This window comes from Danio rerio, chromosome 9 (genome assembly GCF_049306965.1).
Source record: "Danio rerio strain Tuebingen ecotype United States chromosome 9, GRCz12tu, whole genome shotgun sequence".
Classification (NCBI taxonomy): domain Eukaryota; kingdom Metazoa; phylum Chordata; class Actinopteri; order Cypriniformes; family Danionidae; genus Danio; species Danio rerio.
In genome coordinates, this window is record NC_133184.1 from 27,845,664 (window position 1) to 27,869,000 (window position 23,337).

Genomic DNA, 23,337 nt, shown 5'->3' on the forward strand with positions numbered 1-23,337 from the left:
CTCTGTTCAATACATGTATCTTGATTCATTCAATGAATTCATATTTGAAACTATTTTCAACCTGCTCACGGTGAATTGTTATATCCCTAATAATAATAATAATAATATTAATAATAATAGTAATAATAGTATAATAGTGGTAGTATTAAAATTATAAAAGTAGTAGTAGTAATAATAATAATAATAATAATAATAATAATAATTATTATTATTATAAAAATTTAAATCTGTTTGAGCACATTTTATTGTTCCATGTTTTTACTTGTTACATTTTACATTTTAGTAATTAAAATGTAATAAAATAGTTGAAAATGTTATTTCAAGAGTTCACACTTAGCTCATGATTTATACATAGCTTGTTTGGCATGCTGTCCAAACAAATTCTGTTGCTGAATTTTACAAAAAATACAATTTTAGAAACTATATATTTTTTCTTATTTGTTTTATTATTAGAAAAAAAAATGCAACCTGGGAGTAAAAGAAAAGTGAGTTTGTGAAGGTGAAAGAAATGACGATAAAGATAAAAGCTATTCATTCACACAGAGAATTGCACAAGATGCAGACATAAATCCAGTCTTCTGTGGTATACAGTACACTAGCCCAAATAACGGTCATGTTCTCTATCGTGTTTAGTGTTGGTCAACTGTGGTAGCATCTTTTAATTAGGAAAAAATATTTTATTATTATTATTACTATTTTTTTTTTTTTTTTGCTCTTTTATTGATAATTTTTCTATGTTCCTTCCTATTATGTGCTTATTGCTGTTTTTACTGTTTTGTGCTCATATCATGTGTTTATTTTCTCTCTGTAAAGCACTTTGTGCAGCCCTGTGGCAGTTGGAAACGTGCTATATAAATAAATAGAACTTGAACTTGAACTTAAACTAGCCCATTTGGCATTTTTATGCATTTTTATACTCCAATTTATTTTAATTTTTTCTAAAATCATTATTATATTAATATTTTCTTGCATTTTCCACATCACAGAAAACACTGGACCTTTTTAGAATGACTTTATCAGCAATTATCGAACAGATGCTGCTGAGTTTGAATGAGCTTAAGGTGTTTCTGTTACACAGTAACCTAAATAAACAGAAGAAAGAATCTCTGACTTGTATCTCTAATATGTGCAGAGAAACTGAGACAAACCTCTTTGTGCTCGTGCACTTTCATGTTTGCATCGGCAGACTCGCTCAGGGGCAGACTTTGAAAACACACAGTAAGCTTTCTATCTAGCGTGCAGTCATGTTTTCATACAGTATCACTACAGTTCAGCGAGTGATTTATTTCCCCTTTGAGAAATTAATTTCAAATCAAGTGCCAGCGAGTTTGCTTGCACTAGTGCTGGCCTGCACGGATACATTGCATGTTTCTTTTTTGTTGTTTGTTGTAGATTTGCCTAGCTAAGCGTACTGTGTTTTGGCTTGTCCAACCAGTTAATCTCTCTGTTTGATCAGTCTTATGGAATGACATCAAATCAGACTTTTTTTCAGTTTCATTGATCTGTAATAATGCAGTTTACCTGTCACTGAGTTAATCCAAATAGTACTAATAATGTTGAACAAATATGGACAATGACAGATGAATCTGAATTGTGGAATAACCGTCGGTTTGGTATTAAAGGGTTAGTTCACCTAATAATTAAAATTCATTTACGCACTCTTAACTTGTTTCAAAACTGCTTCAGTGTCTGACTTCTGCTGATAACAAAATAAGATATTTTGAAGAATGTTGGAAACTGGCTGTCACTATCTTACACAAAATATATTTTTTATATGTTATATGATGTCACTGGTTAATGCTTTCCATCTTCAAAACACCTTTTTTGTGATCAACAAAGACTTTTAACTGTTTTATAACCACTTGAGAGTGAGTAAATATTAATTTAACTACAGCAAATTTAAAATTTTGCTTGGTGTGTAAGTATACTATAATTTTAGAAGCTTAAGATAAGTTTAATTTACTATCAAATTATTTTTTATAATAATCAAAGTGTTCATACTTTGTATTTGGCACATACCTTTAGTTATTTAAAACACAATTTATAATTCAAAAGTGTGTTAATGTTTTAATAAAAAGTGCAACTGACTTGATATTAAATATTAATAATATTACAATCAACATGCTTTATTAGCAAACAAACACAAAACATGTCTGCATGGTACTGGAAAAATTGACATTGTTTTATTTGCAAATTAACTATTTCATTTGACATTCAGTAGGACAGTTAATTTGTGTAAATGAAACGGACAGCCCTTTATATAAATATATATATATATATATATATATATATATATATATATATATATATATATATATATATATATATATATATATATATTTTACTGTATTTGAGTATAAATTAAATAACCAAATGTAAATAAATAGCACTGCATAGTCTTCATTGTATGAACAAATTAGATCAAATCAACTTATTAACAAAAATACAAACTAACTTTAATTTTAAAGTCGTTTCTTTGTGAAACTACAGATGTTTGATTTCTTAAACACAAACTATTTCATTAACTCATAGAGATAGTTCACCCAAAAATGAAAATGTACTCATTATTTATTCATTTATGAGTTTTGTTTTCTTCTGTTAAACACAAAATAAGATATTTTAAAGAAAGCTGAAAACCTGTAACCATTGACTTCCGTAGTAAGAAAAAATCTATAGTAAATACTATAGAAGTAAACGATTACAAGTTTCCAGCATTCTTCAAAATATCTTATTTTATATTTAACTGTTTAAAGGGTTAGTAAATGATGACACAATTGTCATTTTTGGCTGAACTAGTACTTTAAAAACAAAGCAAACAAGCTAATGAAAAACAGATAACAATGTAATATTTGGTCAGCTATAATTCCTCTCAAATATCCTAAGGGATGAATAAACTAAAACCGAACTCATCATTGCAGATCCTGCGATGTGACTATTGCGCATTTACCCATTGCGAAAACAATACTGAAACTGTATATTGTATATTAGTTAATAAGTGCTTTCTATCTTAATATTTTAATCCTGTGGCCACAAAGCTGTTTTTATTATTATTTTTTAATAAATAGAAGGCTAATGTATCTCCATGTGGAATGTCTACGAACACGCTGCATGCAGGTTTGCCATGAAGTCCAGTACAATTTTTATATTTACCCATTCTTTAATAACAGCATCCTCTCAAACCCTGAATCTCATTTTGACTGAACCACAGAGTGCCACATAAACTAACATCACACTGAAATGACCGGGGACCTTGTTAAAAACAAACTTCAGCCAGCCTTTCCTAACGTTACGATCCTTCAGAAGAATAAACAGAGCTACGGCATGTGTTTAAGATGTCAGATGTCTAACGTAAGTTTACCAAAGCCCTGTTTTTTTTGCTCTTTGACACGCTGTATTCTGCCCTTCTGGGAGACGCATTAACATCATACTTTAGACTTAAAAAAGGGAAAGAAGAATGAAATATGAAAAGCAGCATGAAATCCTTCATCCAATCCTACTAATTATCCTGACATGAGGAGGAACATAGCAGGATAATGACAGTGTGCGTTTTGATCTCGGTGATTGTGTGTGTGTGTTATAGACTGGAGACGGTCCAGAGAAAACAGGATTATGGTCCAGTCTCTATGGGATGTTAGTCACACATGCTGGAATCAGTGTCCAACAGACAGAACCAGCACTGAAACTTTGGGCTGTTTTCCCATTGGGTGAGTTCATTCGTGTGTGTGTGTGTGTGTGTGTGTGTGTGTGTGTGTGTGTGTGTGTGTGTGTGTGTGTGTGTGTGTGTGTGTGTGTGTGTGTGTGTGTGTGTGTGTGTGTGTGTGTGTGTGTGTGTGTGTGATGCTTTCGAGAGGCGCGTCGAGGCGTGTTTTTGTGCCATCTGTGGGTTCTGTTGTAATTAACATGTCAGATCTCTCTCTCGTGTTCAGTCTAGCTCGTTGTGTGTGTGGACTCATATGTGGTAATTAAATGTTTTCTCACTGGATGAGTGCGTGTATGAGTGATAATTTAGATGTCATGTGTAGTACACATAAGCAGCAGTCATTTATGTGTTGGTGCGAGTGCGTTTTTAATCGCTGACGAGCATGTTTGAGTTTGAGTGTTGAGTTCTCTCCAAGTGAATATTCACACCAAAAAAGTGGATTTTGACATGGTTTACTCAAGTTTTTTGTTCTTACCTGAAACTTAATGAAATTTGCATTAATTAATAAATCAAATGCCAGTGCCACAGGTAAATACATCTTTGCAACATTGGTAAGTTTGATAAGCTGTCGTGTTCTTATTTGTGCTAATGTTTATTTCTGTTGCACTGTGGTCTTGCGAGAGACAACATTTCATTCAACTCGCATGTAGCAGAAGAAAAAAAAAACCCAACTTCACTCACACTTTAAGTAATAGCTCCCAAATCGAAAATTCCAACTCAAATCAGCTAAAAAAACAGCTAACGAAATTAGTATATTTGGTAACACACTAATGCACACAATTTAAAATGGAATTTAATTTCACTTTGTTTATGTATCACAATGCTGTTATTTTTTGTTGGTTTATTTGAGCTTTTTTACATATTACAAATTCATTTAAATAAAGAAAAAAATAGAAAAGTTACCTAATATTTTGTCATCTAATATTTTTTGCTTATTTTAAAAGCTAAGGCCCAATATTTTTTGTGGTATAAGAAATGGAGATGGAATCTTAGAATAAAAATGGAATATATTCTACAATGCAGAGTGTTACAGCCAATGGCGGTTCTAGTTTAAATGGCACCCTGGGCGAACCATGCCAAATACATCCATCCCCCGAGAAATAAAGACACTATGTAGTTGACTTTATATATTTTTAAATATTTATATATATTTTAAACGTATAAATTTAAAATATATATTTTAAGTATTTATTATAAATACATTTAAGTAAAAATTAATTGTTATATTTATTAAATAATATTATATATTATATAATTATATTATATAATATTAAAAATAAATATATTTATTATAAATAAATAAAATTATTATTATTACTATTATTATTTATTATTATTATTATTATTATTATTATTATTATTATTATTAAAAATAAATAAATCAATCCTAAATGTAAATGGAAATAAATGTAAAGACACAACTGGAGTGATATTCTAAGATCACTTAAGACAACTTTTGCATAAATATTAATTAGACAATTCTATAGAATACAAAATATGTTTTATAGAATTATCTAGACCCCTGGCCGAAATTAAAGTTATGAAGTCTTACCTGCCTTATTCATTATCCCTCATTTATGCTTCATATTCATGCTTAGTCAAAGTCACATCATCATATTATATAATCTTTAGTTTTGTTTGACTTGCAAAACTCGCTGTGTGCTGCCCTCCTGCATAAAAGGCTGTTCCTCCGGTTTCACAGCGCATGAACGGCGTGTATTTTATCCACATGCATGTAAACAACAATGATTCAAGGGAATGCATTAATATGTTTTCACCAGCGTTGTTTCGGTTGCACATGGAGAATAACAAACTTGCGCATACAAAGGACGTCAAAGTTGAATGGACTCGTAACATCTTTATTCTGGGATTATCACTCTAAATTAATACACTTGCATCAAGTAAATCACATATCAAATGTTTTACTGGGGCACAGCTGATTTTTACTGGGGTATTTTTTATTTTAAATTATTTTTTTTTTGCATTGTCTCTTATGCCTAGTTCACACTAAAAGATTTTAAGCCTGATTTGAGCCCGATTTGGAAGTTAACGAGCTCGCCTACAGATCGAGCTGTGATCGATAAGAAATCTGCGGGTACACGGCGCTCGCCGCTCTTTATGTGTGAACTACTAGACGCTGACGCGTCGCCGACACCTTGCAGACGGAAATCCAACATTCAGCATGCTAAATATTCCAGAGCAGTTGGCCGACTCAACCCCACGTGTGGTCCGATGTAGTGACGAGCTGCAGCCAATGAGAGAGCATATCAGCATGAGCTGAATGCCTGAGTGTTCAGGAGCTCCGCAGAAACATCTGTGATTGGTCAGAATGGGCATCAACACACTCGCTTCATTCTGCCTTAGCACAGACATGAGAGTAGGCTACATTAACCGTGGAACTAGAATACTATAACTATTAGAATTACCATACTGCTCATTCTGACCGTTCTCATATAAAACGCCTTATAGTCACAACATATTTACATTCAAAGCTATTATTGAGATATTAAAATTAAGCTTTGAATGTCTGGCATCATATTTAATGACACCATTACCCTAAAAATATAATCTTTTTTTTTGGTAATGCAGCCTATAAATTTGTAGTTAAGATACTAAAACACTTAAAGGTCTTGGCTTTCATTTTCACTTTCAAACAGGAGCTATTTATTTTATCTAAAGTAAATTGTAATGTTTTTGCCATCAGAAAGTTTTGTTTATGTTAGCAGGAAGTTGCTAGGCAAGAAAATGCACACATATTTAAAGTCACAGTGAAAAGTATCAGACATGCATACAGTCATTTTGACCAATATGGTAATTTAAGGCAGAAATGCTCAGTTCTTTACTGTTTTGTAATAAAAAAAATAACAAAGTCAGAAATACACTGATAGTTAATGGCAGGGTGTTATAGATATGTTAGTTTAATTTCAAATAGTTATAAAATTACAAAAATTAAAAACTCTCTGTGTATCTATCCACTCGAACCTTGCAGATGAGTGATTAATGCGCTGATGAATCGGCTGATTTGACGATGTTTTTAAATGCTTTCTCGAAAGCTTGAAACGCTGTCAGTGATGTAATCAGCACACAAGCAGCCAATAGTGTTCAGCTTTTTCTGACGACTCCTCCCTCAAAATTTCATTGGCTGTAGTTTGGTAGCTTGAATAAGCTGTTGGGGAATGAGTTGTTGTCAGATCATGTAGTGTGTGACCCCCCTCTTGTGGATCATTCACAGAGTGTTGCGTAGTGTGAACACCACAGAGATTAAAAGACACAAAGTCAAGTCATGTAGTGTGAACGGCACAGCGATCTGCTGATGTTTAAAATCCTGTAGTGTGAACTAGGCTTTACATGCAAGATGCCGCCCTGGGCGATCGCCCATTTTGCCCATGCCGAAATCCACCACTGGTTACAGCTCTGAGAGTCACTTTATAAACATTTTGCCATTTTATGTGAAGAAAAACACAATGCGCACACAATCTTTATAATCTTCACAATATTTTAGTGCAATTTGTCAGAGGCATTTCTCTCTAAAGTTTCAATTTAAAAATGATTAAAAAAAAACTGTTAAAAATTACTTCCCGAAAAATTTAATTGTGGTAAATTCTGTAAATGTAATTGGGAAATGAAATATTCAATGCAATTGTAAAGCTTGCCATGGAATTTTATTTATTTTTTTTACCAAAATAGCAAAACCTTTTCTACGTTGTTTGTGTAGCCTATAAAACAGAGATGTTACATCCATAACAAAGCTTTTTGTTCATAAATGCAAGAATGTAAAATATAATAAATAAAAAAAGAAAGTTCAATAGAGAGCAAAGCCTTATTATTTTTATGAATATTATTTATTTTGAGCTGTGCAGGTTAATTTAAGCAAATTTCTACAAAATATTTTGTATAATAAAAACATAAAAATATAAAAATAAACTACATTTGCCAATTTATATTTTTTCTCACCCCTCAGCTGTGATGAGTTGTTTTGATACTGATATTTCAATATACTGCTCTCTGTGAATTTCGCAAGTTTTTATTGCAAATGTCACATCCGTAACAGTGGAATTGCTCAAATGTTAAATATAAATGTTAGGATTTCAGTTAATTAGACAAGCTGTTTATTGTGTAACTTTACTTTAAAATGAACTCTGGAAATAAACAAGAAATTGGTAAAAAAATAATAATGGAGCAGTAAAAAAAAAAAATATATATATATATATATATATTTTCCGTAGAAGGAAAAATGGTTGCAATGACATAAGGCTGAATAAATAATGTGGAAATTGTAATTTTTAGGCTCTTCAAACTTTCTCATGCGAGTAAGTGTGTTTGTGTTCCTTCGCCTGTCAGTTGCTGTCATGGTTTCAAATGTAGACGTTAATGCTCAGAGCTGTGTATTTGTATTCTGATCGTCAAGTAGAGTCTGTTTCACCTTCTAATCTTCATCAGACCAGGTGTTACCTCAGTAATCTCTGCGTCTCCGAAAGTGTGATATATCTGCAAAGCTCTCTTTTAACTCCTGCAACTGTGGAACTGGGAGTATCAAACTGTCATTGTTTGGCGTGTTATGAATGCTTTAGCACTGGCCTAATGACTAGCTGTCAGAATTGACCACCGGTATTAAGAGATCTGGCTACGACAGCAACTTCAGTGTTTTTTGCACTGAATTATGGAGTCTGTAATAGTAGCCGTGTGTATCTTAGGACAAAATATCCCCTTATTGACTTTCAGAAGAGAGGAGATTTGTTAAAAGTTTGAGTTTGCCAACAAAAAACTGGCAATAACAACTAGTACTCCCATGTTTAGAAATTATATTAGGAGAATTTTCATTTCTTTGAGTAATTAATAATAATTTTTAAAATGACATGCTTATTAGTGTACCAAGTCTCCAATACGATCCTCAAAAAAAGGTTTGATGTTATCTTTCTGGCTGGCGGGCAAGTTTTACTTCACACAAGCATTCACAAAGAGCAATATCCAGCTGATGAAATATTTCAGAGCAGAGGAAAACTCGAAAGCCATATATTCACTATAGACATTTTGACTTTTCTGTGGCTTTTCAAGATTAAACTTATATTAGGTGCTTAGGTTTCCATGACCGTGGGAACCCTGTGGATTGTTTCAGATGTCTTACATCAGTCTGAGTGTATTATGAGTTCTTCTGCTTCCTTATTTTGCCAGAAAAAGAGCCGAGAGGTTTGATATTTATCTCCATTCACAAACGTACACACAAACTCCAGCGTTCCTGCTTTGAAGCACTTATCTCTGGCCGCAAAAAGCACAATGTTGTGGAGTGATTTTATTTTTGTCGACGTGTAAGATGCTGTGAATAAAAACAATGAGGGAAAGGAGAATGTAGCGACAGCCTGTTCATCTGATAAAACTCATTTATGTGAAAAATGTACCGTTCGTGAGAGGACGCAGATAGAATTTGTAAAATGGCAAGCTTGTCGTTTTCACTCTCATTTGTTCTTTTAAACTGATTACGCTCGACTGAATATAAAAAGACTGATGCGTGTGTATCTTGTTCTGTAGCTTTTTGACCCTGAAGTACTCTTCTTATTTGACAGTAACAGGATTCTTCGCCACCCCCGTCCTTTTCTGTAGCATCAGCAGAAAGATGACTCGACATGTCTGTCCACGTTTACTGTTTGTTTGAATATTGTAACGGAAAAAACTGAGTGCAAACGGTTTAGTGTTTATAGAACGTTGATGTTAGTTTGAGTGAGCCGACATGTCAACATCTGTCCTAACTAATGGTGTTTTGTTTGAATAGTGTTTGGGAAATCTTAAAGAGCCCCTATTAAGGGTTTTTGAAAATGACCTTCTATGTAGTGTGTAACACAGCTCTAAGTAAATGAAAACATCTAGCTGAGGTTTAAATCTGAAAGTGCATCATGTTTAAAACTATTGATTCTTTAATTAAATAGTAGACTCAGAGTCAAATAAATAAATCAAGTTGTGTTCGGATCTTTTGTCTGAACGCATCAAGATCAATACGGTAAATCACCAAATATGAAGTGCTGGATCTGGTAAAACGTGAACACCTTTCCCTTCAGACACTAGCAGAGCGCGGGACTGATCATGACCTGGAAATGGTGAACACTGAGAAATGGAGATTTGGCTGTGGGGAATAAAGGGTTAAAGTTCGTTCTTCCTTTAGCCTAAATGCGTTTCTAAATTTGCAATATTCTGCCATTTGTCTTTACTACGGCTACTATCAGCTGTTCCTGCACACATGTGCGGCATGGTCAATTTTCAAAACAGTTCAGTTTTTGCCACTGTGTGGATTAATACTGAATGTATGTTGTTATAACTTAGGGTTAGGTTTAAAAGTAGAGTAATATGCTGGTGTTCAACTGCATTTCTTTAATGCATTCCTTCATTGGGCTCTCACATACTCAGTGCTACTTCATAATCGTGGTGGGCGTTTCTCTCTGTCTCGTTTGAACTCTGTCATCCAATCACAACAGACTGGGTCATTGGCCCAATAACCTCATTAGCTTCACGCAAAGGAAAGGTTTGCGGTTTAGGTTTCTCCTCATCCATCACCAGTGAGCAGCATTCACCTGTATGACGTGACCGCAGCCATTTTGCGCCAGACCGCACACCACACACCAGCTGATTGATGGAGAGGAGTGATGAAGCCAATTATGATATGAGGATGGTTAGGAGGCCATGATGGACAGAGGCCAGTCGGATTAAAATTTGGCCAGGATGCCGGGGTGAAACCCCTACTCTTTTTGAAGGACATCCTGGGATTTTTAACGACCACAGAGAGTCAGGACCTCGGTATAACGTCTAATCTGAAAGACTGTGCTCACTGAGCAGTATAGAGTCCCCGTCACTATACTGGGGCATTAGGACCCACACAGACCGCAGGTTGGGCACCAACTGCTGGCCTCATTAACACCACTTCCTGCATCAACCTAGCTTTCCTATGTGGTCTTCCATCCAGGTACTGACTGGGCGCAGCCCTGCTTTGCTTAAGTGGGTGACCATGTGAGAGTTGCAGAGAGCTAGCTGCTGGCTAGCTCCTTTAATAGTATTACTAACAATAATAACAATGTTATTACATTTAAAAAATTTTATTCAAAATGTGAATAATGTCTTTTGGTCTCAGCTTTGGCAGTTATTTTAGACTTCAGGTTTAGATAATAACAAGTGAACTAATATAGCAAGTAAATTAATATAGCCAATAACATTTCAGGAATTCTAGATGTGCAGCATTTCTTTGCAGCCAATTGCTGTTTTTTTATTTGCCACTTTCTGTGTAAAATCTTTTAATTTTCATCTAAACAAACACATAAAATCAGGACGCGCACATATGAAGTGTGCATGTTTATGTAGAAGTCCATCCGTATGTGGGAATGTCATTGTTTCCATTACCGGCTTACCTAAACACCACAAAATCATCTCTCCATTAAAAACCCATTTCAGCCTCATGGATGACGATTCTCTGTTTAACCTTTGACCTTTCCCACTGCTGTCACCAACATCGCCGGGCACAGTTAGCATCCTGATGATAAGAAGGCTCGCACTTAACATTTTTCTGCAGAATGACGGGAAAATCGTTGTAGCTGTCAGTCATTTCCTATTCCGTGCTGAACGGACCAGACTGCCGACCTCTGACCTGTGAATAGATTGCAGCTGCAAGTTGTTAGGAAGGTTATCCAGTGGTTGTGTGTAGGTTATCAGCAGGTTTAGTGCTGTATGGCAGACAGAAGCCACACACACGCACGCTAATGAGGGAGAGTTCAGTTAGAGCGTACATGAGCCATATGGGCAGAAACTGTGAAGTTTGTTTCTATTTACAGCAATGTTCTGCTTTAAACATAATGAGCTGCCATCATAGGTGTTTTTTTTTCTCTTTTCTTTTCACAAGAGGATTATGCTATTTCTTTTATCTACCAGTATTTTTTTTAGGTAACAAAGTACAGTTATTTCAAGATTAATAATACACATGGACTAGATTTTCAACATGATGGTGAAAGATTTCCATTGTGATTTCCCAACAGGTTTGAGTTGGTGGCTTGAATTTGTTGAATAAAGGTGCAGTCATATTTATTGCTTTTCAACTATTTTTTATGGACTTAGTCCTTTTCTTTCAATGGGAATCTGTGTTAATTTTTGGTGTATGGTTGCAAGATTTCCTATCAAAGTTATTTCACAGTACAAGTAAATAGTCACAAAGAACTATTTTCCAACTAATTCAACTACATTTTGCAACAGATTTGCCAAACTGACTGACTCAGTGACTTTTTGTTACATTTGTGATACATTGCTGAACTTACCTATACACTTACATCTAAATTAGTGATTTAATAGTTTCATGAAATCTTTTTCATGTACAATCACACCGGTGTGATCAGCCTTTGGTGTTTCCTGAAGCATATGATCATATCGGTGTGATTAGAATGTAAGAACAAACATCATCAGCTGCTCAAATTCAAATCTGATGGCTCGTACAGAGGGATAGAAAGAGGTGCTCACTGCTTGCCATAAATCACAATTAATCAGTGTTTTCAACAAAATAAAGTTTGTTTTGTGCCTCGTTTCCACTGATTGGTACAGTTCAGTTTGGTACAGTATGGGTCACCTTTATTAGGCTTGTGTCTTCACTGAGAAAGGATACCAAAAGTACCCTTTTGGTAGGCGTGGTGTTCAGAAAGTTGCAGTCGACGTCTTTCTTGTTCGAGAAAATGTAAAAATAAAGCTATACTGGCCGTTCACATATTATAGATAAAACGGATGCTTAATGCACATAAATATGCCTACTTGTGTATACATGTTAATAACTAACCTTTCTATGAACATAATTTGATTATAGCTGCAGAACAATGATAGCCTACTGTAACGTGTGCAATTTATATAAAATAATAAAACATACAAAATCATACAGAGCCTTGCAGTCTCTGAAATCTTTACGAATTACTAAACAAAACTGCCCAAAACATACATTTAGGTCTTATTTGGGTTCATAAACTATAGAAAACATACACAGTTAGCACAAACCTCTCATTTTTATTCTTCACCAGCACATGCAACATTACATCTTGTCATTCTTAGTTAATAAGAGTCCAAAAGGCAATGATAATAATTAAACATGGCAGTTTGTTCATGTTTTAGGTTACTGAAAAATTATAACTGGAATTGGCTCTTATGTAATATACACACTGTTTATTTTACTATAACATTTTTCTCTACTCCTCTCCCAGTTAAGAAACTTGCTTTCATCTATTTCAGAAGAAAATATGAATAAATCTGTAAACCCAGCAGCTCTGTCTGACCTCTCATGCAGTGTATATAATCATCCATTTTATGTCAAAGAATATTATTATTTCTCAACAGCTTTAACAACGAGATACTGTACTGGTTTCTACACACATTTAGAACTTGTAATATTACATATTTTATTATATAATTCTGACATTTGTCAATATTTGCAGAAAAAAATAATTAGCATAAATCATTGGGGCTGCGGTATGTCACAATCTTGACGTATTGCAATGGGAACTTTAAAGAGAAGCATTCTTAATAACTATCACCAATAAAAAATAACTCACCCAGGGGGGTCATCTGGAGTATTTAGAACTTGCGCATGAAAGAGTTAAGTAAAATACTGAATATAATGTATTATCTCTGTACAGAAACAAACTTTTACCCTGTTAACAATCCCAACCAACCTAATCACCAACTAAGATGGGAAGTCCAGTTTGTTGTGTGGAGCATTATTTATATGGATCTTTCAGGGTTCTATACTGTTTAGAATTCTCCCTTAGAAGGCTGCTGTCTTTGTAAAGAGACAGTGAGGCAGCTTTATAGTTTTGCAGCCGAGCTTAAATTTAATTTATGCAGACATTTCAATGTGGAATTCATGCTTTGTCATCGGCCTTATCTCCATCTTCAGCGCTTTCATACAGCCTTATCTGTTTCGGCGGTAATTTTTCTTATCCTTCTATTGAGTGCATCGCTCATATGTCTCTCAGAGCGTCTCATTGATATCCCACGATGCCGCAGCTGCTGCAGTCAGTAGGCGCTAGCAGGTAATCAAACCCTCTTTTGATAATGATAATAACGATCGTAGCGCTGTCACTCTGTTTGTCATGGTAACAATAGCAACACACAGAGAGGATCTTATCTGTGCGAGCTTCCCTTCTGAGCGGAGCGGAACAGAGCGTTTATCGTACACATCAGACAAAAACATTACACAACTTTGAGTTTTTGAATCCCAGTCAGAATTGGGATGTTTAGATGGGCTGAATAAACGAGAGAAGAGTCAGAATGTACTGGTGTCAATACCATTTGTAATTTGGTCAACTGCTTGCAATGCATCACAGAACAAAAGGGCATATTGGAATTTCAGCTCTCAACACTTTAAATGCTGTGATATGAACAGCCATGAAAATCAGTTCAAACATGAGTCCTCATTCTTGGAATTCTTTGTCTACTCAACATGTTGACAGCACGGACCATCTTCTCCAGGCCTCTGCTTAAACTGCAGTGTAGTCATTATTCGCAGGTAGACACTGCTAGCTGCTATTATGCAGATTTGTCACAAACTTGGGTAGGTTTTTGCAGGATCTTGATTCATACAATTCAGATTCGGTTCTTTGTTTTGGGAGAAAATAACTTAATTTATTATGCACTAATCATAATATTTAATAATAATAATAATAATCATAATATAACGTCATGTTTTAAAACTTGTATTTTTTGGCCTTTCTTTAGATCTGGGTCACTTTACCTTTAATACAGAATAACTCGCAAGCTGCACTTTCAATAAAAAGCTACTTCATAGCTATCAAACTGTAGAACATGGGGCAAATTTTTTTTTTATTTTAATTTACCAACATTATTAAGGCAAATAGTTTTAATAGTCAAAAACAAAAATATTTAAACTAATTATCTCATCTTTTCATAATAAAATAACCAAGCTTTAAAAAGACCTAAACTTGATGAAAAAAAAAATTCTAAGTGTGTGCTATGGAAAAGCGTAAATGCTGAACAATGAAAGCAAATTTTAAAGGTGTAAATAATAACGATACAGTAAACCTTAAACTCTGTCAACAAAATATTATAATTTAATAATAATCAAATTATAATTATAATAATCAAATCTGAGCTTTCAAGTAAAGGAACCAACCATGATTATTCATATACGCACTGCAACATTACAAATTGTGAAGTTGAATGACTAAGTTGTATATTCCATACAAAGTGTAAAGCAGATTGGTTAGTTCTACTTACACGAATCAAGGTGCGCTCCTCTTTCAGCATTTTGTGTTTTCAACTAGGTGGGGCGAGTCACGTGTGTATGGAAAGCCGCTTTTACAACATGTGCATGTCGCTCCAGTATATGCACCGTGCAAGTTGCGTGCGTCCATTGGAAATGACATTTTACATTTACATTTTGTCATTTAGCATACGCTTTAATCCAAAGCGACTTACAAATGACAAACTGATAACCTAAGCTTATTGGCATTGTTTCCGAGGCACGCGCTCAGCAGCCACATTTGAATAAAACTATAGCGATTAACACCAAAACTTCATTCTGAATCTTTTTATTTTATTTTATTTTTTTATCAATATTGCCAATTGTGTTTGGTCAATAAATATCTAAACCAATTTAATCCCCCAGCCCTAGTAGAACATATTTTTTAAGTTTTTTATTTTATTTTATTTTTTTATAGCGAATTGTAGGTAAATATTCATTTTGTTCAGCACTCTATCCATTTCAAGAGTTCACACTTAGCTCATGATTTATACATAGCTTGTTTGGCATGCTGTCCCGGGAGAGAGCCCTGAGCTCAAGGGATCCTCGAGCCCAGGGCTCCCCCCCTTTTGCAGGGCGAGTGGAGATTGAGCTCAGGTCTATCTCAAACTCCCCCGCTGCTGAGGCCAAGGCGAACTTCCTGAGAGTAAGACATTATAAAAAAGGTTTAGGCTTGTTTTATCTATAATATAGAGCATATTTGGATGGTGGGAGGAAACCGGGGAACCCGGGGGAAACCCACGCGGACACGGGGAGAACATGCAAACTCCACACAGAAATACCAGATGGCTCAGCGAGGACCCAACACCATTGGTATTCTTGCTGTGAGGCAACAGTGCTAGTCACTGGGCCACCGTGCCGCCCATTCTGGATAAAGGAGGAAGAAGGGGAGGAGGGGGGTTTCTTCCAGACGAAGATAGTTGTAGAAAGGAAATGAGGATATATATAGTGGTTTGGGATCCTTTGATTGGAGGATCATAATTAGTTAATGTGGACCAGCTGGGTAAATCATGAGCACATGCTCCTCTCGAAATTAGTTTAAAACTAAACTTCACTTAGTTATTTGGTGTAAGAAACCTTTGCCAAAAGTTTGTCAATGATCTGAATAAATTTAACTGAATTGTGACCAAGTTCAGACCTTTTAGCAAACTTTTGACCCAAATTGACCCAATCTTTGTCCCTTGTTCAAAATGTAAAAAAAAAACCCAAAAAAACAAAACTAGTTCTGATACTTACCGGTGCACTAAGCAAACTCTGCTTAATATTGTTGATATGTGAAAGCACCAAAACAAACACCCATGACCCAACAGGACCATGCACTTTTTCAATATTTCTGTTATTGTTATTAGACACACCATTTCTGTGATTGGCTGAAGGTGTGTTTTGGGACACTTTCAGACACTGTGGTCAAAATAATTTTTCAAATATTGCTAAGTTCACCTTTAACCACTGATAGAGATCATACAACATGACTATTGTTGACTGATATATTATCAATCAGCCGAAAATTGAATTGTGATTCACCACCCACAGTACATAACTGCCAAGGTTTGGGAAGGATAAGGGAGCGAGGACTCAGATGCAACATAAGACAAAAACCACCTTTAGGGGGAAAAACATAACTATAACACAAACAGGCAAACAAACTTGGCTGGGCTGGCGAGACAGGACTGGAGCAGGAACACGGGAGTATAGAGGACAAACTGGCACAGGACAGCAGACATGAGGAGAATATATGCAGAAATAATTTACACAAACAGGTGAACATAATAAACGAATAATGGGTCAACAGGACGGTGGGACTAGACAACAGGCGGGAGAGCACATGACACAAGAAAACACCACAAGCCATGTGCTCACGTAAAACAGGACAAGAACACGCAGCCAATGAGAGAACTCATTAACAGCATGTTCACAAAGCACACCACAAAAGCACGTGGCCACAATGTAAACACAGAGCCACATGCTTAGACAACACCAACATAAACAGACTCAAGACACGAGCACATGATAGATGAAAAGACCTTACTGTGCACTCACACATATGCAACACACGTTTCATCTCAGCGCCAACCAAAACCAACCAGACTGAGATGCTGAGAATAATGTCGCAATGCCGACAGAACAAAATACAAACACGAGTACAAGAGCGCACGTCCCAAGCACGCACAGACCCCACTTGATGCAGGTGCGTGCATGGTCTTAGCGCGCTCACAGTGGCGCCAATACAGAGACACACACAATGACAGAAAAGCAGTGCTCAAGAAAACTCGAGTCGAGCACAACACAAGACATGACAGGACTAGTGTCTGGACTCCGCCACTAAAAACAAGAATTAACAAGACCACATATGGTAAATCAGACGCCCCCAACCCAACCACTGGTTATTACAGATTAGAGAGCAAGTCTTTTGTCACTAAATTGAAATAAAACTTTGCTTAAAGGTGCAGTAGGTGATTGTCTTCAGAAACATTTTTTGTTGTGCTGGTTGAAAGTCTCTTCACAGTCCAATAGTAATGATTACAGTAAATGATCTAAATGTTCATATGTATTTTTATATTCAGGGTAAAGCATAAAACTAAAAAATGTTCATCCAATTAAATAGAGTCGGACCGTCATCTCCCTTAATTCCGATAGGCTGGTCAGACTGTCTGTCAACAAATGTAGATTCCGACTTCTGCGCATCTGTTCACGCAGAACCGCCATTAGCGCGTGCACGTCTGCATCACAAACGCATGCGCGCGAGCGAGCTGCCGAGACGGAGCCGGAGGCGCCGAAGGACAGCCGAGCTCAGGCCGATTACTGTAAAGCCAGGCGCGGGTATAATTCACCCTTAAAGCGGCTGCGTGGTCACGAGACGGACCGGGAGAAATCAAATGCTGCATTGAAACTTTTGAAAATCCTGAATCAGTATTGGAGTTACTTTAGCACGCTGGAAAAAGGACGAGACCATGGCTGAAGTATTAACGTACTGTTAGACAGGTAATGTTCTGTTTTGAAACTATTTTAGTCAGGCTAAGCTTATGTTAGATTGTGTTCTCTTATGAATGACTTCTATGCACAGACGTGTTGTTCAGCCGCTGAAATCTCCCAGTGAAAGATTTATGTGATTATTTTCAGTTTCATAAGGTTCTTTAACAGCATCTATAATGTAGATTTATATTTAGTTTAACAACAAAACACCAGTAAATAGCGCTATTCCGCCTAACCTGCTTTATTGAGCTGAAGTTGCTTTTATATTCACATTGGGTCATTTTTGAACAATGACAGCCTTCCTATACATTACCGCTAACGTTACTCTGAATATTCGCTCTGAAATAGCATGTAAATGTGGCAAAGTAATACATGTAATTCCTGCACGGCGCTGACATTAACTAACTGGCGAATGACATGAACTAGTGGGTTGTCTGTCGGCTGTTGTGACGCGGTCTGCGGGCTCGCGATATCAGGGGGTGTGGCTTTGACTCACAGTCCCTCCCTGCCGTCCAAAGATAATATGCTAAGCGGTTAGCATTTTGGCAGATCACCTACTGCACCTTTAAAGGTCATGTGAGAGTGTATTGATGAACAATACAGAGTGATCAAGAAGACCCAATCAGGGATGTAGTGCTCAGCCAACACAATCTCATGGTAATTCGTAACTTTTTGATTTAGTGGCTAATTCGTATGAATTCAGACGATTTAATTTGTACAATTTAGTACGATATGCTTTTCACCCAATGACGGTTGGGGTTAGGGGTGGGAGCCATGTCTCCTTTTTAAAATTGTACATTTTCATATGACGAATTCGTACGAATTAGCCAATAAAATGACAAAACATAAAATACTTAAGTTTCCTCGTGAAATTAGGCTGGCTCAGCTGTGCCCTTTAATTTTTCCAAAAGTTTGCGTATTGGTTTATCAGGACTGAAACTCAAACCTCAGAGTTTTAAGACTAACATTTGGTCTGTAGCATGTCCAAAAGTCTCCATTTTCAATTGTTGGAAACATCCGAGTTATTTGTATGCTAAGTGTAACCACTGCAAAAGTTATGTATTTTAAAATGAAAAAGCACTGGCGTACACTCAGTGTGAAGTGCATCTTTCCCAGGGTTATTGAGCTAACGAAAGCAGGGAATGTGAAGCAGAACAGTATGAGGGGAACATGTCAGTCAATAGAGATGTTTTTTATAGACATAATTATTTTATAAATATACTTGCAATGTAAGACTGCTTATACACAATAGAGCAGCAAACAACAAAGATGAATGCATAGAAAGAGCATGGTGTGTTTGACGAGTCATTAAAAATGTACTTTGAAATAAACTCGCTGCTGACAGACTGTTTCTCCTCATCCGGAGTGACCATGCAGAAAACTCCTCTGTGCTCTCAGACAGCGTGCAGCAGATAAAGCAAAATCACCTTTCCTGCTGTCAGATACGTGCTTATGTAGATCTGGGCGATTAATTGAAGGCAATTTTCATGCGCATTTTGTCAGTAAAACCAGTTCTATTATACCTCCAGCACGTGTGTTCTGATGAAGCAGCATTTAATACACAGAGTCGTAGTTTACTGATGAGCTACAATAAAATCTGATTTAAATTTGAATTTGATTTAAAGTTTTAGAAATGAAATTGAGATAATCGTTCTCTGATAATGACAGCTTTTTTTTATGGGATATCGTGAGTTTCACTGCTTAAGTTCATCTTCAGAACACTAATTAAAATACATTAGTTGAAATCTGAGAGCTCCCTTTTACATCCTCTATCAGGGTGTCTTCAGGGTCTTAAAAAGTAGTAAATGTTGATAAATCAATTATTTTTTATTAATTAAGGCACTTAAAACCTTATAAAAACGCAATTAAGACTTTTTAATAATTTTAAGGTTTGCACAGTCATTTTTCAAAGTGTATGACTCCAAAAAAGCATAAAAAATATTTATTTTCCTCCTAATTTTAACAATGCTTGGTCCACTCGATTGGTTTGGGCCGGGGCGCTTCTGGCCAAGCTCCTCCATCTGGGTGATGACACGTAATTTGCGACAAACGCGGGAAGGTGATGTGATGCTCTCGACATGTAACTATAGAGCGAAACAGACGGCAAAATAAAAATAAAAAAGTTTGTGTACTCCTGGTTGAAGAAAGATGAGTTTAAACAGTGGCTGTAGCCTGTCGCTAAAAACAGCCACGTAATTTATTCTTTCAAGCTTTGTTTCTTTCGAGCTTATCTGAGTTCTGTTGCATGGTTGTGCTTCGCTGATTTATTTAACTACAACTATTTATTAACAACTGTTTAATAAGTTAAAGGTTTGATACTGATTAGAACATGAAGTGGCCATGAGGTCTTTAAATATTCTGAGAAGGTCTTTAAAAGTTTTAAAAAGGTATTGAAATTACCTTAAGGATTCCTGCATACCCTGTCCATAGAACGCAATGCCCCTGACTTGGTTAAAGTACAATGAAATACAAAAAAAAAAACATTTTCAAAATATAAATGTATTATTTAGTTAGTTATAGCTATAGTTATAATATTATCAAGCTATGAGAATAATTTAAAGATAAAAACAAAAATAGTGATCTTTAAATGTGTTAAAAAATATTGAATATTGTAGCTTCATAATTTTCTGATTGAATCACTGAAGACATATAGACTGTTTTGGCCATGTTTTTTGGTACCTGTCATGACCATTGCTGTGTTTGGAGGATGAAAATCTCTTAGATTTGATCCAAAATATCTTTATTTTGTGTTATGAAGATGGCCAAAGGTCTCCGTTTTGGAATAACATGATGGTGAGTAATTACTGACAGAATTACTGACAGGGTTTAGCGATGGCCTTGATTTTAAAAATGAAGAGAAACAACATTTTACATGGTTCAAGGGATGAACTGTGCTTCTGACTTGCACACCTGACTTCATATATCCACACACAATGACCTTGTCTTCAGATATAAAGGCTTTTTGAGAGAGTAGGCTTTTAAAATGTTCTCAGATTGTGCATCTGGAGGTGAAATGAATGGTTGGTGGTATTTATTTTTTGCACAACTACTATTGTGAGTGTAGAGAAAATCCACTGATACACGCACACACTCGCATTCCAAATGTAAACACAAAGGAACTGAAGTAAACTGCTGTGCAATTAGAGTGTCATTGTTGTGTCATTTTAATTCCAGCGGTGAAATTACATGGATTCTTCATTTATCTCACCCTTTCTTCTTTACCTCTGCAGACGTGGCCAATCGCTCCTTTTCTTTTGTCTGCACAAATCATCTTGTGGTTCCAAAGCAGGATGGGCCCAAATCACAGGGGACAAGCAGCAGATAATGAAGTCAATCCTCTCTTTCTCTGTCTTTCAATCTCTGGTTCAGTTTTTCTCTGTCATGTGTGTTTTCTGCCTTTATTTTTCACACACTCACTCGTTTAATCCTCTGCTGCTTTGTGATGAATACATTTTTTTTTTTTTTTTTCAGAGACGCACCAAAGACACTCGGCTTCTTGCTTTTTCTCAAATTGTGATTCTTTTTATCTTTATTCTCATTCTGTCTCTCTGTGCGTCAGAAGTTATGGTTTGATTGGTGTAGAGAGACAATTATTTATTTACTACCGTAGCAAGTTTGGGGTCAGTCAGATTTTAAACTATTGTATTCAGTATGAATGTATTAATTTAAACAAGAGTTACAGTAAAATAGGTTTATAATCATCATATCATATCAAGTCATAAACAAAGCTAGAAAACTGTTTTCAGCATTGAGAATAAGTCATTCATTCATTCATTTTCATTTTCGGTGTCGGGTCGCGGGGGCAGCAATCTTAGGAGAGAACCCCAGACTTCCCTCTCCCCAGACACTTCCTCCAGCTCCTCCAGGGGATCCCATTTGTATCTGAAATCTTGTCCTTATGGTCATGACCTAAAGCTCTTGACCATTGATTTTAGTGACTTTGAATGTGGAATGGTTGCTGGTGCCAGGCGGGCTGGTCTACAAACTACAGATCTTTTGAGAGTGAAAATAACATGTTCATGCCCGAGGTCAGAGAACAATGGTCTGGCTTGGTCAAGCTGATAGGCAAGAGTAACTCAAATGAATAATTTCTCACCACCAAGGTCTGTAGAAGAGATTCAACGCTCACACAAACACATGAAACTTTAAAATGTCATAATGCTTGTCAGCTAGAAACAGCAAACCGATGGTCATCCAGCACCTGGAGGAAACCCACACGAACACGGGAAGAACATGCAAACTTCACACAGAAATGCCAACTGGCCCAGCCAGGACTCGAACCATTGACTTTCTTGCTGTGAGGTGACGGTACTAACCACTGAGCCATGCCATTCCACCTTCTTGATAACTATAACTTGTAATATATTTTGTAAAAAGTCCAAATGTCATAAAGCTCAAGCTGGGTTCTTGAACATGACAAATTCAGTATACTAAACTGATCTCCACAGTCACAAGATCTCACATACTGTAGTTGTGGAGTATGAAATTTGTAACATAGATGCCCAGCAAACAAATCTTTGAGAAATTTTGAATCAAAGACATGAAGAATAAAGAAACTAACCCCCATTTTTTAATTAAAAATAATATAATTTATAATAAATAATATTTGCTTCTGAAACCATACGCTATTAAACCAACTGAAATGATATACCTAGTAACTTGTTTCTGCAAGTCTACCAACAGGTGTTCTCTCAGTTTGACCAAGTTCTTGACAGTTGTGAAATTTCAAGAAATTCCTCATTTTTGTCTCTCAAATTACACACATTATATCCTCCACAGAAGTCAAGGAGCTTGGTTAACACTTGTGAAAAACTAATCTGAAATGTTGAGCTCGAGTATCATAATGCTTGTAACTTTGTAAAATGTATTTAGGATGTAGCGTGTCCGATTTAGTTAAGTATATGAGCTGCTGGATTTATCTGGCAGATATATTCTAGCTTCAGCTTTCTGGTAATTGAACAGCTTTTCCTGTTGCGAGAGCACAATACTTGGTTTTAGTAACATTTCCTGCTTCGCATTTATTCTGCTTTATTAGTTTCTTCCTTGGAATGCTGTTTAGTTTTCATTTTCACAGCTGTCTTTCGCTTTAACAGGATGAATAATGAGGCTGTAACTGTAGGCTTTTTCTGGAAAATTTGCAAACTGTGCTCTTTTCCTAATAAATCACAGGTAGCGTCCAATTACAAAGCACAGCTCCCACTAAGCCAATTCTGTCTAAACACAGTTATTCAAATTCAGTGTTTAATTTTTCATTTTTTTGACATTGATTTAATTTGATTAAATAAATCCATAATGCTACTTTGCATTAACTTTGAGTTGTGTTATAGGTCAGTATTTGCTATTCTTGTAACTCATTAGACATTTTAAATCTTTGAAAAGTAATTAAATAGTTTGTTTA

General features: G+C 35.8%; 1 protein-coding gene across 44 annotated transcripts in view; it reads left to right on the forward strand.

The window, feature by feature from the left end:
* LOC141376138 (uncharacterized) overlaps positions 1 to 23,337 on the forward strand; it is a 1,104,960-nt gene that overhangs the window by 86,231 nt on the left and 995,392 nt on the right. For 22 of the 44 annotated variants that reach the window (XR_012385406.1, XR_012385409.1, XR_012385408.1 and 19 more), the window contains one exon: positions 3,581 to 3,704. The exons of 18 other annotated variants lie outside the window; for them this stretch is intronic. Coding sequence is in view for 14 of the 26 variants with exons in the window: in XM_073912729.1 (XP_073768830.1) it covers positions 3,581 to 3,704 (124 nt within the window). In the remaining 12 variants the exon portion in view is untranslated. Of the gene's footprint in view, positions 1 to 3,580; positions 3,705 to 21,169; positions 21,269 to 23,337 lie in introns of all 44 variants that reach the window. 4 more of the 44 variants (XM_073912734.1, XM_073912737.1, XM_073912745.1 and 1 more) reach the window with 1 other exon arrangement.